This window comes from Perca flavescens, chromosome 4, assembly GCF_004354835.1.
Source record: "Perca flavescens isolate YP-PL-M2 chromosome 4, PFLA_1.0, whole genome shotgun sequence".
Taxonomy (NCBI): Eukaryota; Metazoa; Chordata; class Actinopteri; order Perciformes; family Percidae; genus Perca; species Perca flavescens.
This window is the reverse complement of record NC_041334.1, coordinates 18,345,512-18,364,048: the sequence shown is the minus strand read 5'-3', so window position 1 is coordinate 18,364,048 and position 18,537 is coordinate 18,345,512. Positions and strand designations below refer to the sequence as shown.

General features: G+C 41.2%; 2 protein-coding genes across 3 annotated transcripts in view; one reads left to right on the top strand and one right to left on the bottom strand.

Annotated features, from left to right (window-relative positions):
- Nucleotides 1–3,732, bottom strand: part of snta1 (syntrophin, alpha 1) — a 37,345-nt gene extending 33,613 nt beyond the window's left edge. For both annotated transcript variants that reach the window (XM_028576960.1, XM_028576961.1), the window contains exon 1: nucleotides 3,341–3,732. In XM_028576960.1, coding sequence (XP_028432761.1) covers nucleotides 3,341–3,623 — 283 coding nt within the window. In that variant the 5' untranslated portion in view covers nucleotides 3,624–3,732. The remainder of the gene's footprint in view (nucleotides 1–3,340) is intronic.
- Nucleotides 3,733–13,847: 10,115 nt separating this feature from the next.
- cbfa2t2 (CBFA2/RUNX1 partner transcriptional co-repressor 2) overlaps nucleotides 13,848–18,537 on the top strand; it is a 36,194-nt gene continuing 31,504 nt past the window's right edge. Inside the window, exon 1 of the mRNA XM_028576513.1 lies at nucleotides 13,848–14,058. Within this exon, the coding sequence (XP_028432314.1) occupies nucleotides 13,944–14,058 (115 nt within the window). The 5' untranslated portion in view covers nucleotides 13,848–13,943. The remainder of the gene's footprint in view (nucleotides 14,059–18,537) is intronic.

Below are 18,537 nucleotides of genomic sequence, written 5' to 3'. Positions count from 1 at the left end.
TGACTTGAATTGTGGGAAAACAAAAGACCAAGCTCAACACAAAGTGTTACACCCATATCTGCAGATACACACACTGCTTCACTCTGACCAGTGGGCCTGTCTAGAGATCTGGAGCCTCACTTCCTAGCCTCTCCTCTTAAATTTAGACATGTGAAAGGAAAGGTTGACTGCCTCCATGCTTTTCTGCAAGCTGGGGTGGTCTCCCTAAAATTAACACTAGTGGAGTACTCCACTCCCAGCCACATAGCTTTCATCGTTGGCCAATGACAACTGCTTGCTCCTCAATGGGTTGCTCCTCTCAGCTGTTCACAATGTGGTGTCAGCTAGCCCACAACAACTTCGCCCTGTTCTTTCATTTCCTTCACCCTGTTTCATTTTGACACTGTACTATTTGTTACTCCTTTTTTCATTATTTTTTCCTTTCTACTCATTTGACCTCTTGCTGGCTTGTTCCAAGTCCATTTTTATGTATGGCTTGCTTTTTGTGCCTTTGCCTCTCTCTTTCTATGCCTCTGTTAGACCCTTCTTCCTCCCTCTCTTCATCGTTGCCTTTGAACAACCAGAATCACAACAATGTCAAGCCGGCAGGGTGCCAGCTATGCTTTTGTTTTAATAACATGCTGTCTGATTTTCAAAGCCACCCATTTCCACAAAGATGGACATTACATTTATGTCATTAGGGGCTGGCTTTGTTGTTGTTGTTGTTTTTGGTGGCAGCAGTGGGGGAGTTAAAATGAACATGTCATCCGCAGCTACAATGACGAGCCATCTTTGCAACATGACAATGTCACAAGTCCACAGCTGTCTGTCAAATCAACCCTGTCCATCAGTCGATAGCCAAGTGATAACCATAGACTGTTAATATTAATGGACAACGCATCTGGTTCAGTGAAGTGCTGCAAATGCGGAAGTGCCTTAAACCTGCATTCTATCTGAATTCCAGCAGGGGGAGACACGTGCGGTTGGAAAAGGAGTTCGGTTTCTGTAGAAGTCTGAGAAAGTGACCCACTTCTCACTTGATTTATTACCTCAGTAAACATTTTCATAAGGAGTTTATGGTCTCAATCGCTAGTTTTAAGTCTTATGCAACACAGAATGATGTTAATTTTTTGAATTATGGTCTTGTTGATTTTAAAATCTGTGATAAAGCAGGGGGTGTTTTAGGGCGTGGCTATGATGTGACTGCCAGTGAAAGTGTGTGTAACGTAACGTAGAGTGTAAGGGCTCCTCCCTCACTCCTCCCTCTCGTCTAAAATCGTCACATCCGCCCGTAAAGGCAAAATCGACGACTCACAGCAGATCTCCACAAACCAGTGGGTGACGTCAGGAGGTGAAGGCTTTAACTCACATGAATGCAACACCAGGGTGCAGGTCCATTATTCACCATCATTGTTGTGATAGTGCATGAATCCCAACTCAAAGTAAGTGGCACACACGATCATAACTTCACCATTATAACCCCAAAGGGGTCTTGTTTAAGCCAGGGAAATGGAACCCTAATGTGGGCCACAGGAAGATTAAAATGGCCGTGAACAAATTGGTAACTAAATTGCAACAGAGATACAAAGCAAAAAAGGCCTCATAAAGCAAGCAAGCACTGTAAAAAAAAAAAAAAAAAAAAGCCTTGAATCTATCTTGTTCAAACAGCCTATTAATTTTGGGCTAAACCATGGTGGTCACTGGCTATCACCAGACCAAGCTCAATCTTTTGAGATTGAACATTAGTCTGGGGAGTCTGCTCTGTAGTTTCTACTGCACAAGAGGCATGAATGATCAACGGGCATAGCTCAAATGACTCTGTACGCAATTGGATAGTCCTTCAACCAATCAGACCAACGATCCGGGTGACGTAGCAGCGACAGCGCCATCAACGGGTTGCTGCGCTTCGGCGGCCGAATGTAAACAAGACACCGCTTGGTCACTTCTCTATCGTCATTGTGTTAAACCCGCCAATAGCGCGGCAGGTGGATAAGCCAGTTTGTGATTGGTTCCCGCAAATTTGTAACGGAAGCAGGATAGATAAACGTACAGGTTTCCAGCCTGAGCTGCAGGGAGAAATCAAATCGCCAGCAGATCGGGCTGGGTTTACCCAGTCTAGTAACTTCCAGGAATAAAATTGAAATATCGCTCAGACTGTATTCAATGTGCAGTCAATTTTATCTTTTGTATTTACACAGCTTCCCAAATGCTTCACACTGAGATCTCCATTGAGATAGTAGCCTTTAGCTACAGGTAGAAAAAAAAACAGGACAAGAAAAAGGCTTTTATCAGCCGCTGAACAGTAGGCCTACACCGCACAGGTATGTAAGCCTGGCTTGTGAGATATGGAAAGGTCACATTTTTTTTTCCTATTGAGGGGTTATAGGAGCAATGCTGGTAATGTTTACTGATTCAAAGACAAAGTTCATCACCAAAAAAGAAATTTTACCCAAGAAAAGTAGTTTATATTCTGTAAAAACTATAAACCACAGTGATAGACGTACTCTTTGTTTCTGGGACTCACTTTCACCACTTTCATAAGCTTGTATCTAATTAGTGCACCCTTCAGATATATGGCTCAAAATTAAAATAGAGGTTTAAACAAATTGAAGTGTTAGGCTATAACACAAAACAACTGCACAAAGTTCCTAACAGTTGATACGTTTTGTTTGTCTTGGTTTATGATAACCTTATGTGTATTGGTCTTCTAAACATCAGCATGTTATCATTTGACTTTAGTGAGTCTGCTGGATGGATAAACTCAAAATTAAAAAAGAAAATCCATAACAAAAGAGGGTTGGCATTTAATTAACTACGCTAGCTACATTATTCGTAACTATTAGGAGTTATATAAGAAGTTGGCTAGCTAGCTACTTGTTAAAACTGAAGTACTACGTAGCATAAAATAGCAAGATTTTTTTTAACTTAACAACTTTAGTTGAAGATTGGCATTTTATTAGGGTTGTGTACTGCCAAGGACAGTAACGTTAGCTAATTGCCATCTCCGGTGACTCTGGGACACTGAAATGGTTCCCCGTTAAGGTGCACAGCGTGAGATAATAATCACAGCTGTCATGTTTTTCTCTGTGCAAACAACAGCCCTGCATTTAGCTTGAATTATAATACAAAAATGAATGTGTCTTGACTAAACGTTATGGCGAATTGGAAATTATCGCACATTGTGGGATTTAACAGTCAGTTTGAAGTTAGCTAAGTTAACTGTCAAGTAGACGGGTGTGTTTTCGTCGTCGTTGACAGAAACTGCACTCAACTTCAAACTAGCCAAAACTTGTGCAAACAGACATTGACTCGACGTTTATGAAGTTAACAGTTTGGTTATTATTTCTTTAAAGTGTCTTACCTTTGATACTGATTCCGAGTCCTCCCACATCTTGCTTGGTAACTCGCACGGTGCGCTTCACGTTGGTGATGGTTTCCGGGACCGGGGACGAGCTGAGGTTCGGGGCGTCTCCGTTGATTGCACCGACGGGGCTCGGGTTGGGTTTCGCGGGCTCCTCGGCACCCTCTCCGGGGTTTAGTGTTAGCGTGTCCTCGGTAAGAGTGGCCAACACCCGGATCCAGCGGTCCACGGTCACTCGAAGTTCTAGCAGTCCCGTTTTCTGCGCCTTCATCGCGGCAGCCATGTTCAACGCATTCCTGGAATAACTCTAGACGGACTGGCAGTCCTGTAAAGAGATAGGGGGTGGAGGGATGGGGTAGGGGGCACACACACACACATAAGTCCTCTCTCTCTCTCTCTCTCTCTCTCTCTCTCTCTCTCTCCTCTCTCTCTCTCTCTCTCTCTATCTCCCTCTCTCTCCCTATCCGGACTTTGTCTCCCTCCAGAGAGGTTGATCCAGTAGAAAGAAGTAGCTAAAGTTAATTGAGGGTGATACGATTAGCAATGGTGTTGACACACACACACACACACACACTCACACAAAGTTCAAAGAGCTTCATGTTGAGATCCTCCATTAATAAACTGTGTGCAGTTGAGTCACACATAATTAAGTTTTGATTTATTTTATTATTTATTTATTTCAAGTGCATTGAACCATCCGGGCTTATATAGATCACAGATCTAATTTGCAATATGTGTCCAACAGACACAAAATCACTGCACTGATATATAGGCTACTGACTTTCTGTCATAAAGAAAACAAAATAAGTAGTGCTTCCCAGGCCGTAGCTCACTGCTCTGCCATAGAGCTCATATCAGGCATGACATTTACACATTCGTCTTCAGTTTGAACTCTGCTGACAGAAAACATGCTTACAATAAATATGATGTTAACAATGCGAGTAAAGAAACCTAATGTCACAAAACTGCTTCATGAATAAGTAAAAGAAAGAATATGCCTTATTAGTTCTCGTTCAAAATATACTTCACAAAGAAACTCATAGTAGCCTACCATGACAATTCTGGGCTGTGGCTCCCTAAACTGCTTGTGGCAAGTAAACCCTCCAATCAATGCTCAGCAAAATCTTAATAAAAGGTAAACACAGGACGAGCATGGCGTTCTCTAAACGGGTGGTTTGCCAAAGCTTCCTTCCAGTAGGTACTAAAGTAAAGCTGAATCAGGACCTGATTTGCCGGACGGAGTTGCATAAGAGTAAAAAGAAAGACTTCAAGAGACAAAAAAAAATATGTGTAGTTAGTGGCTTAGAAGTTTACTGTTGGTTCTGTTTGAAGTAGTAGAGCATATAGCATCACTGTTTGGATCAGTTTGATTCACACTGGGGCTAACCATAACCCTAACCCTAACCCCCATCAAATGCATGTAGCCTACTCATGCAGAGCTTTGGAAACAAATGTTTTTTGGATAGAATGCATACATGGTAAAGACTTGTGCCTCATTTCTTATTATTTTTCAGGCAGTCCACAAGACTACATCTTAAATAACTTTCTCTGAATCAATTCTTTTTTTCTGATTTATTTTCTTCCAACATCCATCTGATCTATCAAGCAATACAATTTATTTCTGTACAGTCCGCAATTTGCAACAATTCTGCCTCGTACATGCACAAATAACTTTGTGCAAATCTCTAGTTGTAACCTTTCAGTTTTTCTTTCAATCTATATATTTTAAATACTATGGAAACACATATGGTCTAATATATGTTTGAAACTAATGTGTAATAATCAGCAGTAATACACAATGAAAAAGCAATTTGGTTTTGGTCTTGACTCCAAATAAACATGGATAAGGATTGCACTGAGTCTTGGTGACTCAGCAGAGGTGCACTTAATTGGGCAGAGCAGACATTAACAACATGCATGAGTCACTGAAACAAGCTGATGAAGCAGTCCACATTCTCAATTCTCTATTGCATCTGCAAGAAATCTGCCATCCCTTCAGCTGTGTGTGCGGCAGCCTGTGTTGCATCTGCTTCACAGCAGGTGAAACAGCAAAGAAGTTCCTGCACCCAATTTTAGAAAATAGTCTTCTGGGTGGGTTGGTAAAGGGGCAATTGCTCCCTTAATGAAAACAAGTTTGGAACTTGGGACTGGAAATGGCTCTCAACCAATAAAGATGGTTTAAATATGCTCATCTGTTAATAAAACCTCCTTATAACATAGAAGCAGCAAAGTAGATAGACCAACTCTACCTACACTGCTGTATTAAGTTAGAATTGGTTACTTTTATTCATATTGAGATGTAGTTTTATTTCCTGTAGCTGAATTTTTATGCGTCCATTGAACATAATGCACAGACAAATTTAATGTTCCGCACAACACAGACGTAGAGTTTTTAAAGGTTGGTTCCCAATCTTCTGTCTCCCCCTGGTGATCAAATGGCTCTATTACATCAAGACAGACACCAATGTGCAACACAAGGATATGTTTTTGAATATGAGGCAGATATTTGGAAAGGGATATTCAATAGTTTCTACCTTTTACATCTTTAAACAGTTTTTATGATTGTGTTTTAAGAGTTTTTTGTAAAAGATACAACAACATATATAAAACCTATATGTTTAACTTTAAAAAAGTAAAAAAAACTTCTTTAAGGGCAACATTTCAGACTTTTTGCTAGATATCATTATTGTTTGTCTCTTTTTCTTTAAAACCAGGCTGACTGATTTTAGTTTATCTGACCTTTCAGAGTTTTATTTTTTTATTTTTTACCAATTGATTATAATATATGTCATACAGATACAAGATAATCTCTTGTGCATAAGATTAAATATAGGCCTACAATTACTGTGTCATCAACTAACACTACACCACAGTAATCTGTCCCAGGATTAAATGCACCAAAGTTATTAAATTTATATCCAACCATATGTCCAGTGAAAATGCATGCATTTTAAACAAACATCTCTGCATTTAACTCAAGTCATGTAGGTTTTTTAAATAAATGTTCAGTTTGAAAACATTACTAAGTACCAAGAAGAGTGCAGCATGTTTACAAATAGGCTATTATTCATCTGTGAAATATATTTCATAGACTATGCAAACCTTTCTCAGAGAGAACATTTAATGAATGATTTAAGTAAATTGTTAAATAACTAGTTTAATTGATTTAAAAGGCATATATGAATTCGACATTCATAATTACTTTCAGTATGAATATTGTGATTAACATTTAGCAGTTATAAAAAACAGCTTTAATGAAAATATGGATCAAAATTAAGATAAAATGCATGATATAATAATCTTTTTGTAAAGGGGCCAAATTATATATTTCATGCTTTACTATTTCTTTATATTAACAACAAATCAAATTACTATGTGTAACGTGTAAAAGGCATCATGCAAAGTGATGGACTCACAGAATCATTGCCCAACTCTTAGCTGTGCTGAGCTTTATAGCCTTTTTTAGTTTAACATTTTGATTATGGCCCATAAACGTACTGATGGTTCAGTCTCGGCGCTCTTATCAACTGTGTTCCCAGCCAGCAGGCAGCTGTTTTCAGCAAAAAACACTATTGATAAACCCAGTGCATGCCACCGGCATTGCAACAAACAGCAGCCAAGGTTAGCAAGTAGCTAGTGAACACAGAGGAACATTCCCCTGACTTGTAGCTGATATTTAGTTAACTAAAGAGCCAAATATTCTCCTCCTGAGATGGTAGAAAACAAACAAGCAAAACAAATTTCAGTAAGTGTCTATGTGTAGTCAGGTACGTTTTTTGCTAACATTACAACAGGTAATAGCTTGTTGTGGAGTATTTGTGCCCCCTATGGCCATTACAATCAAGGTAAGATTCAGGCCCACTCTGTTTTATTCGTTCAACATGGAGTTAGATTGAAGTGAACATCATGATAGAGTAAGGCCTTATTGAGGTAAAAAATGCGGTATATATGCAGTATTTGTATTTCTCACTATACACTTTTACCTATATAAACACTTGGATGTACTATTTAGCACATGTATAGAACAACACATATAGACAGCTCAGCAACAATGAATAGGGGGCTTTAACGACAGTGCTTGCCTTAAGCAGTGCATCTACCTAATGATGTTTAGAATTATGACAAAGCGTTTGACCATCTGACCTCCTGTCTATACATCTGTCAGTCTTTTCCTTTGTGATGTGAATGGCAGGTGGCCAGCTTATCTTTCACAGTACCAGGCCTTAATATTTTTTTCAAAGATTCAGCATAAGGATTTGTAAGGATCTCTCACACAAAAGAATAGAAGTCCTCTCATAGAAACACATTTGGAGTTGGTGTAGTCATGTATTGCACTGAAAAGTTGCTTGTCATAGGGAAACATATTGCAACAGTGACACATTGAGATATTTTTGGTTCTACTCTAGCACATTTGATGTATTGTAAACAATAGTCACTAGATTTGACATCCAAGCAATAATGATCATCTTATTAAATGAGAGGCATTTTTATAGATTAATAACACATTAATAATAATAATCCCACATTATAAAATGTATTATATATTTATATTGTAAAAGGGGCAATTCTACAAAACAACTACTTTAAGTGCATTTTGTTGCAAGTACTTCTACTTTTACTTAAAAAAGATCTTGAATGCAGGACTTTTACTTTTAACAGAATATTTTGCAATGGGTTACTTTACTTAAGTAGGAGATCTGAATACTTCTTCCATCACTAGCTGCAAAAATATCTGTGAAGATTAACATGAAGTATAACATAATACAAATGACAAACAATGCAAACGATAACCAGAAGTTTAGAAAAATAACTTAATGCCCACATGAAAATATTTCACGTGACATATAATTGATTTATTTATTTTATCTATTTGTATTTTACCATTTCAAAATATTTTATTTTACTTGTGGAAATATTAATGGTTTATGGGATGTGCTCAGGTTAATGTAGTGGATGTTCAAAAGTTGAAAATGTTAAAGAATGTTTGTATTTTTCTATCAGATAAATAAAAGCAAGTGAAATAGTAAAAGAAAAAGACAACTGAATACACTAAAACCCCCACTTGCCATCCTCACTCCCGGTTCAATCAGCCACATATATGCATGTCTCAACTCCCCAAAGACAGTGGACAGTTGGGGTGGCCTGCTGATTCATTTTAAACCTCCCCCCGCTTCCCTCTGCCTCCTCCTGCTCCTGCCATCCTCCAACCATCTCTCCATATATCCCTCCCCTACTCTGCAAAGGGCAACAGCTCCAGAGGTCTACCATATGGGCCAGTGTCTGGGCGGCTGACTGCCTGTCTCCCTGCAGCTTGCATGTGTGTGTGTGTGTGTGTGTGTGTGTGTGTGTGTGTGTGTGTGTGTGTGTGTGTGTGTGATTCAAGCCTGCTCTGACTGTTAGCCTGTCCCACCTGTTCCTCTGTAACAACAGACCAGAACGCTCCACTACAGGCCGCCCAGGACAGGCTGGTGGATAGATGGATGATCACAGAGATAGAAAAAGATAAATAGATAGAGGGGAAGATGAGGAGAGATATGCAGATGTGACAGTAGGATTTCGAAAAGATTTTAATCAAAAGTGACAGTCAGAGAAGCGATGAGCAGCTGCAAATCATATTATTGATAAGCACCTGCCAAGCCATTAGATAAGTCACCGGAAATGTGGTCAGAAATGAGCGGAGAGGGGAGAAAGAGATCGGAAATGGGTCAAAAGACAGAAGCGCAGATTGTTAGACTTCACAAAACAGACAAACAGATGAGCAGACAATAATAGATTAAAAATATGGAATAATTTATTCACCAAATATGAATGACAGACTGTGCAGTGAACAGACTGCAGTAGACACACCACGCTGCTCCCTAAACACCCGAGGACACAGGATAATAATGGATGAGAACTTGGGGGTGATAATGAGAGGTCAAAGAGAAGAATAAGTCTCAGGCTTGTACACCTGTGGCCCACCTTCTGCCATCTAAACTGCCCAGCAACCATTTTTTAACCCCCACCACATTCAGTTACTCTCATTATAACCTACTGAATAATGTAAAGGTATATATGCATGAGGGATCCAAGCGAACAAGACGAGACAGGGCTGAGGGATGGAAGGATCTACATAATAGGGCTATCTCTCTCTCCATCTGGTCATGTGTTTATAATCTTCCCCTCCTCCTTCCTAATGCCGATCTATCTGATTGTCTGACAGACCCATTGCCCCATCACTCTCATCAAACCCCCCAAAACAATTTAGCTCTCTAATAAAATCTACAGTCCACATAATAGTCTTTTTTTGTGTGCAGTAAATACTGCATATCTGTGTCTGTGAGAATGTATATGTGTCTGTCTCTATCTGTGTATTTCAGTGTCCGTTTGTATGAGCTGACGCGAGCACTTTGCAGCCCCAGGAGAATTAACCAAGCGTCTGCCACCTGACCCCGTTGACTCCGAAGCATCCTGGGCTCAGCTGATACGCGTGCCGTGTGGCCCTGACATGAGGAAGACAAAAAAGCAGGAGGAGTGGGAGGGGGCCGAGGACAGAGGGACCAGCAGGCAATGAATGATTATGATGACTAGGGCCATCTTGCTCCCCCCACCCCCAGCAGAAACCCTGGCCTTGGCCCTGGGTCTGGCTCCCACATGCACTACTGATCTGGCTCGGGTCGGCGTGGGTGAAGTGTCGCCACCAGGCAGGGTCTGTTCTGTCAGCTGTTGGGGATGACAGGAGGGGGAGAGCAGAGGAGAGATGCACGTAATAGAGGGTGAGGGAGATGTACAATAGGTGAGGAGCAAAACATCACGAAAAGATAATTGGTAAGGAAAGTGAAATCATGAAAAGCCAACAGAGGGAACAAGAAGAAAGGCACAGGGGAGGGAAGAGATAATATTGGAAGGCGCAGACTGAAACAATTGATAGAAGGGAACAGGTTTTGCGGAGGTGTCATATCTGCCAGGCCTTATGCAACCTAGAGCTCATGCAGATGGCACGACTGCTCAGAAAGCAGGGTAAACAGTCCCAGCTAACGGCTTGGCCCCTCTTGACTCAGTCAGTACAGTGAAGTGAAAGAGCAAATCATTGGAGAAAGCATTCCCTCACGGGGATTAAGAATCTGTCAGGTCAACCACTGTACAGTGGAGAGGGTAAGTGAGCAGGGTTGCAAAGGGTAAATGTGTGAGCTCATTTATTAATGACAACTTTTCACAGTGTTTTTGGCACTGTTAGATCACCGCAAGGAAGTGATTACTTATCTCAGCATACTGGGCAAAGAGGAGGGGTAGCCAGTTCCTTGTGAGGCTGAGAAGTACACATGTGGATAGGAGAAAGACCTGCAGGTTCTCCACTCCATGGCTTATGAAAAATACAGAGTGATTGTATACAGAGAAAAAATTAAACACAGGAGGGTTACATGATGGTGACATTTTTTTTTTCCCACATAACCACATAAGCACTGCAAAATACATGTGTGCGTTCACTCGAAATACGTGGTGCTTGAAGCTTGGTGATTTAACATATTTGCAGGTTGTGTGAGCCAGCTGATATTACCTTCCATTTTGGTTCTCTTCGTCCACTCAAAGGTCAGCAATCTCAAGACAATTGGTGCAATTGGTCATTCATCAAAGTTGTACTCCATGTGAAAACAACAACATTATCATTAATTTTGAGATGCCACCATTTAAGTCCAATATTGACTTTTTTTAGCTGTGTTTTTGGTATTTGCTTACCTCTGGTTGGAAATATCCATCTTTTAGCTGCTAAATGCTGCATAATGTTTCCCAGCTAATAGTTGCTACCTTTGTCTGTATGCTGTTAGGTGCTGGGCAGCGAGCTCACGATGGATTATAGGACTTTCCATATACTCATGACATCTTCCATTATCTTCGCATGGGCTTTAATTTGAAAATGGCACAATGCTTACTACACATTAGTTTGCATGTTGAGAATTCTTTGGTATAATGGGAGAGGGTTACTTACATCTTGTAAAAACTTTGCTAACGCTCAGTAGGTTATATGTTCAGACAGTCACTCAGTCAGCCAGTAGGTCAGGTCAGCTGATTTGCTGTGTAACAGTCCTGCTGGTGTGATTAAAGGAGCTGTGACAAAGACGCTGAAAGGCGACAAAGGGGGGCAATGGCCAGCTGTCACACACAGAGGGACCATAATGGTCACTGCAAATCCCACCACCGTCTGAGCCTCTGAGTTTCTTCTTTGACGTCAGCTTCCTGCTAACTGACTAGTCATCTCTTTGTTAACCTGTCACTGAGCTTGTTGACAAGATGAGTTAGATGGGACATTGTTGTCACAATCAAAGGTTCAGTCTGGATTGATTCATTGTATGAGTAATTCACTGAATACATACTACACATGTAGATTTAAATTACACCGATTGATGGATGTCAATGTTGAAATAATGAAAGATCATGTTGTGATACAGAAGGTTATTTGAAATAAGAAATGTGTCTGTCCAATCATGTACAATCAGAATGTAACTCAAAAAAACCCATATAAATACATTTGGTGTTCATTCTGTATGCCTATAGCCCTGCTGATTGCATGCTTCCAAGTATCTTTACTCCCCCCACTTCTACAGCCTTCTCTTGCAATAAATATATGTGATTTTGACATGTTTTCCAGTCAAAGAAAGTTGTATTAATTTTACTGTTTTGGAATATTCCTCTTATATATGTAATTACAACGTATTCAAGGTATTACAGAACAGCCTGTTCACAGTAACATTATCTTCTTCACTTTGTTGTGTCTTGTGTTCTCAGGCAGGTGCAGGCAGTAAATGAACTGTGCATGGTGCACCTGCCGGAGACTATGTGGGTGGTTGATCCACAGAACTACAGAGTCTCCCCTTTTCATTAAAACAGTAGGCCTAAATTTCACTGGCAACATCGTTAAAATGTTTGTGACTTTGATTTTTACTTAATCTTCTCTAAATCAAAGAGTAACATTGCTTCATCCGTTAGTACTTCTTGTAAATATTGATATCCACACCTCATCTGTGGATTGTACCTTCACACTGCTGTTTAGTCATTAACAAATGAAAATTATTTCCTGATGCATTTTTATCATGCTTTTCCATTTCAATTAATGCTCTCACTACATTTGACAAGTGACAAGTGAATTTAATTTATCGCAAGATTCCAATGCAGGGATCGGCACAAAACAACCTTCAAGTACCTTATTTGGTGCATTGTTATTTTAATAACACCAATAAGAAAGTAACATTGTCACCATTTGTAGAATTTACCCATAAGAAAGCAGTATTTAAGTTTGAAGAGTTAAAGATAAAAAAGCAATCTACTTGTTGATTTATTTATTACTAATCAAATTTGAGGATGCACATATCCAACTATGTTTCTATGTTCTTAAACAATAGCTCAAGAATGGATTCTGGTAAATAAATCAGTGATTTTTAAGCAGGGATCTGATCATGTGTTTTTTTGGAAATGTCATGCATTTTCTTTGCCTTTCATTGACGGGGAAAACAGCACAGTCAGCAGCATGTGACTTGCTCCTGACACAGACACAGCAAGTAGTCACTCTTAGCTTCTGTGTCCCCAAACTGTAGCACCCCTGTTCCTGTGCTCCACATCAAAACAATTAGTGGCCCTTGGCCCCGAGCTCTACACAAAAAGGGGGGTGAACCTGTGTTCCCCTCACACAGAGGCAGTAGCCGATGGCTCCTTGGCTCTTCCATAGCAGGAGCAGTAGGTAATGACTCCTGCCTGCCACGGTGGACCTTAATTTGTTATTGTAGCAGAGCAGCTGTGCAGCATGCTGCAGAGAGCAGGTGGCAGCCTGGCAGGAGTGGAGGATGGGGGGCTGGAGGGGAGGGGGAGGACAGGAGCATGTGGCATATGTGGGTGGCTGCAGGGGGGTGGAGGATGGAAAGATGATGGTGGATGTTTATGTATGTGTTGGGGGTGGTACAGCTCACAATCATCTCAGCCAACACTGAAATGTTATGCTTTTAAAAAAGAATAACACGTGAGACTCTGGATGGAGCCCAGATCCTTCTGACTGTAGATGTTTGTGTGCTGGCTTATATGAAGCTCAAAAGATGACACACAAAATATTCAACTTTTGTTTTTGCCTTTATGCTTGGTTGTATGGTGCAACATTTTTAATTATAATTCATCCCTTATGGCCACATATTATCAAGTGCAATGCATCCTTTTAAGTTTCCTCAGGCTCCCCCTATCCTTCAATGACAATTTGTGGAGGCATTCCAGGCTATAGATTTAGGCTCTGAAAAACAAAATCAATACACCAACAAGTCGAGGTCATAAACGACTTTGCTCAAGGCAGTGGAAGTGTGTCTGCTGTGAGGATTATGTGAGTTGAGCGCTGGTCTCCTATTGTTGCCGCTTGGAGTTAATCATTGCAGATAATAAGAGACAACGTTTCCCTGCTGTAACAACGGCGCGTTATTGGCTTTCTGCTTAAACGCTGACAATTAGTACCGCCTACTCAAATATTCTCTGTAGCGCTATAAGGACTACATACCTGATGCCTGGTGGTGGACCGGATCGATCGTCTCCTGCAGGTTTCGTTCCACTCTATTTAATTTAAAAGATTTTTTAAAGTGTTTTAATCTTGTAGATGCTCTGTATAGAAGATAAACTGAAGGATTTTGATCGTATGAGCCATAATTCTGACAAGAGGAAGAGAACTCAAAGACAGAGGAGCATGGTCGGAATGCCGAGTGCTTTAAATTGTAAGTAGACCTTAAATTATGCTTAACATGCTGTGTAAAATGAAGCATCACACTTTACTATTACCAGAAATAACTAACAGATAGGCTATGTACATTTGCACCTGCACACTATAATACATCACGCTAAGTTAAAACTAATTGCCCGTGTGTGCTTGATCTCTTTTCTATGTTTTACACGTTAAGGACCAGAATCTCATCTAAAAGGCTGTATTTGCCTCGTAATGAGCCTCTCTACATAATGTGGACAGACAAAAACCCCACTCTATTATTTTTAGGTTCTTCTCCTGGAGCAGGCTAAGTCCTCAGAGGAGACCTTTGAATGTGTTACTTCAGATCATATCAAATCATTATAATGACCAAACAAAAACTCAGTCATCCCTTTGTCTGCTGAGATCTTATGCTCATTACGATCCACTAAAGAGTGAAAATAAACTATGCATAACACACTCTATTGGATGCATTATCCCTTATAAAAGCCACAAGACAGCTATTATGCTCCTATTTAATTGAATAGCAGCTTTCGGTCTATGTGTCTATTCAGTGGAGGATTTGGAGCCCTTAATCCACCAGGCAAAGTTTTTTTCTCTCTCTTTCCACCATCTGGACTTTACAGCTTTTTAAGACAAAAACACCAGGCGGTGTGAAACCAGGCTGGAGCTGCTGCTTAATGCCAGGATGAGTTTTTTTTTTCTCTTTTCGCTTGCGGTTTCTGCCTGCTTTATATCAGGGGTCAATAGTACAGTCCTGCAATGCAAGTGGGGTCAGCAGGGCCCGGGGGCACGACTGCAGGCCCCCATGTGTCACTGTGGCTCCCCTCAGGACTCCAGTTGGTCCCCTTTCCCCCCCACAGAGAAACAAATAATCACCTGACAAAGACATGACTGTAATGCTGATGGGGATGTTGTGGTGATGATGATATTGATGGGGCTACAGTTGCCACCAGGGAGCAGCAGAGGGTGTACTGTAATATAAAACTATAAACATGATGGATTCTGAGTTTGAAAAAGAAATTCTGTTTTGGAAAACTTTGGTTCCAACTACAATCCGCAAAAGCTCAAATATGTGTGTTCTTCTGTTTTATCGTAATCGTTGGAGTAATTTGATGTTTTGCAGAAAGCTAAATAGCCCTCTGGGAAGGAGAGAGGATGTGTGTACACTGCAAGAAAATGTGTTAAAGAGAATGAATGCTAACATTGCTCACACTAGTCAATCATTTCCATTCAACATTGATTCAATTAGCTCAACTTAAAAACATGTGGATGATTTGGAACCCCATGATAAATTTCCCTTTTGCCTTTTTCCTTCTTTTCTTTTGGGTGGCTTATAGAGTCAGATTCCAATCCTCTGACATTAAAAGTGGAAATAAACGACAAAGGGGCCCTGCAGGTTTGCATTAGAGACCTAATTGGTTTTGGCTTGAGTGGGCTGTTAGCGTTGCCAGACGTAGGCCCTTTGTGTTGTGTTGCATGTGGGAGAATGTGCCTGCGCTGGAGGTAGAGAGAGGTGCCTGCAGATCTTCTCTGAGTCATCCCTGCACAGTTTCTTGTCTTTGTGGGCTGTTTGTATGCATGTTTGTGCGTCTGCTGTGTGCATGTGAAGTGTTGTTTCAGGTGCATCTGTTGAAAATATATGCAAATGCGCCGAGTTGCGTGTTTTTTGCCGCGCTGCAAATGCTTGTTTCTGTGTATTGCTTATGTGTCATTAATGTTGTGTTTTTTGTAATATGTGTGTGTTTGGGTGTGTGTTTGTGTTTGTCAGGCTGCTAGCCCAGTATCCTTCTTACTCCCTCTGGTCTCTGCGTGGGTCTTTTCCACCAGCACTACCACCTGTTAGTGTTTTACTCGGGCCCCAGGGCTACAATGACTGCAGAACCTTTAAGATTTGCTCATCAAGCCCATCAAATGTCTCCCTTACCTCAAACCTGGCTCCCATTTCCTATCACAGGACCAATCTGAGCTGGATTCCCCGGTGCACTTTAGCTTAGTCAAGATGGTGTGCAGTTGAACTGGTTTGAGCTGAATTTGATTAATGACTCTTGAGCGACAACATTCAGTGTGCTGCACTGCTGGATCGCACTTAAGTGTTTGCAAAGTGTGGTTTTAGTGGGAAAGGAGATGTTTAAACACTTCAATTTATGGGGTCATATTGTTGCCCAGTGCTCCACATGTAAGAACCACAACAAAGAATCTGGCATCTTCTGTTGGAGTAATAGTATGTGACCAAATGGCTGTTTAAACAGACTTTAATTGCGTGTGTCACATATCTACTGTTATGGTTCGCATGCTGTATACAGTAAATTGGAGTCTAAGATTTCAATGAACCCTAATTGTAATGAAATGTTTACTACCCAATGACAGGAAGAGAAAATATATAATCTCTGCATCCTATTATCAAGTTGCCGTGTGTTGAATTCCCAAACCACTGCAAACACCATCATCAGTCTTTTCAAACAGATAGGATTTGTCATGTTCCGTGTTTCGTGAGACCTCTCAGCTTTCTGTCCCATTGTCTGTTTCCAATTCAGCACACTGTGTTCCCATGCCTATTACTTCAGACAGTGTGGCAACCTGAAGCAAAGCTTAAAAAAAGAGAAAGAGAAGGAGTGACCGAACAGTTAAAGGGAAGAAGAAGAAAAAACTGTGAGAGAAGGGGAATAGAAAGGGATTAACTGTCAGGGAGAATGTGAGGCTAATTGAAGCCAGTTTTGCACAGCTGTTTCTTGTTGCTGTGCTGCGCTGCACAGAGCGGCTAGAGAGGATAAGATCCAGATGTGATCTTGCGCCAAGCATCACCTGCCAATAACAATCCTCAGAAATACCAGCCGTACAGGAGACGTGGGCAATTAGAGTGTCCGAGCTCACCCACCTCCTGACAAAACATCACTTGTCCCGCCTCTGAAAGATAAACCCAGCTCTGTGCTTCTCACTGGTGATTGCAGGTCTCAGCCTGGCTTCTGTGTGTTGTTAACACTGTCATTTTGTTATACTGCCAGCCACCGCCATGGCCTCTGTATTCAGGTGTCATTCGGTAGCATAAACATTGCTTTGACACATTTGACTATTACAAAAAGGCGCCTCGCACGGTTTGGAGAGTGTTTTTGCATATTTTTATATGGCTTTTGAAACATTCAACCAAAAGGGATGAAAGCTTCTTTTGTGTGTTCTTCTGTGTTAAATTTGAATCATCATGGAGCAAAAAAAATCATGTTTCCTTTATCAGGATGGCGGCATGCAGGTCCCAGGATTGTGTGCAGGCATTTATTCGGTCTTCTACTCTAAGTGGAGGGACATTGGCTGTGAACAAAAGGGCCCAGTCACTTCAGAGTGAATCAGAGTGGTCAGAGCAACAACAAAAAAAATGCAAGTGAAAGGAACTTATCACCACATTATGCTTTTTTAATGCCCCCTGTCTCTCCCATGTTTTATCCCCCCCCCCCCCCCTCCATCATTTCCCACTTGGCTCAGACAAAGAGGGGTTAGCATTGGTTCCCCCTTTTCTCCACGCCTTCCAGGGTTACCCCAGCGCTTCTTTCTCACCTCCTGTTTCTGTCTGACGTCCGGCCTCCCTCCATCCATCCTTCTTTGTTCCCTATCTTTCTCTCCCCGTTACTTTTCCGTCTCATTTTATCTGTCCTTATCCCTCTCTCCATCCTCGCTTGTCTGTCTTGGCCACCACGCAGAGAGTCCAACTGCAGCTGGCCTGTCATCGGCCAGAGGAAAGCTGACATCCAGCTGTGTACGAGCTCTTATTGAAGACTCTGAGGGAGAAGTCTCAGTTCATGGTTTGACAAGATATAGGCAAAATCACACAAAACCCTATTCTTTTTTTCTTCTTCAATTTGCCATTTGCCCCTAGTTTCTTTTCTCCTTAAAATGATCATGAATTATTATTAGCTGAAACACATGTAATGTTTATATAAAGCACATGCAACAAGCATATGCAGCAAAGTCTGACCCAGATAATGACTGCTTCACATCCTGACAGATAAAGATGAAGATGATGTGTGGCCTTGGCCTTGTCACACTTTATCAGACACTCACAGTGAATGTGACAGAGGATCTAATAGCCTAAGCCAATATCACTCCCAAGCTCCCGAGTGTCAGTTGTGAGTTTTATGACTTTTGTCAAGTTCACCTCATCTGTCCCTTCTCTGATTTCACTCCTGCTGGGCCTTGTGCTGTCAGAGAATGGGACCTGCTCTCTCGTATACTCACATAAACTCGCATTGCACTCTTTCTGCTCTTGCTCCCAGTGTGGAATGTGTTCTGGGTGCTGTTGTTTATGTGTCTTGTCCTCAGCTGGTGTCTCTGCTTGTTGTCTTTGCGTGTTTGATCTACCGGGGTACTGTAGCGAGACGTCATACCCGCGTTGGGTCTGCAAAGCAACAACAGAGCAGGTGCTGCCACAGTCTCCTGCTGTCCTGTTCGGAGATATTTGTATGATTTTGTCTGCAAATATAAGCAGGAACAACTGGGAAGG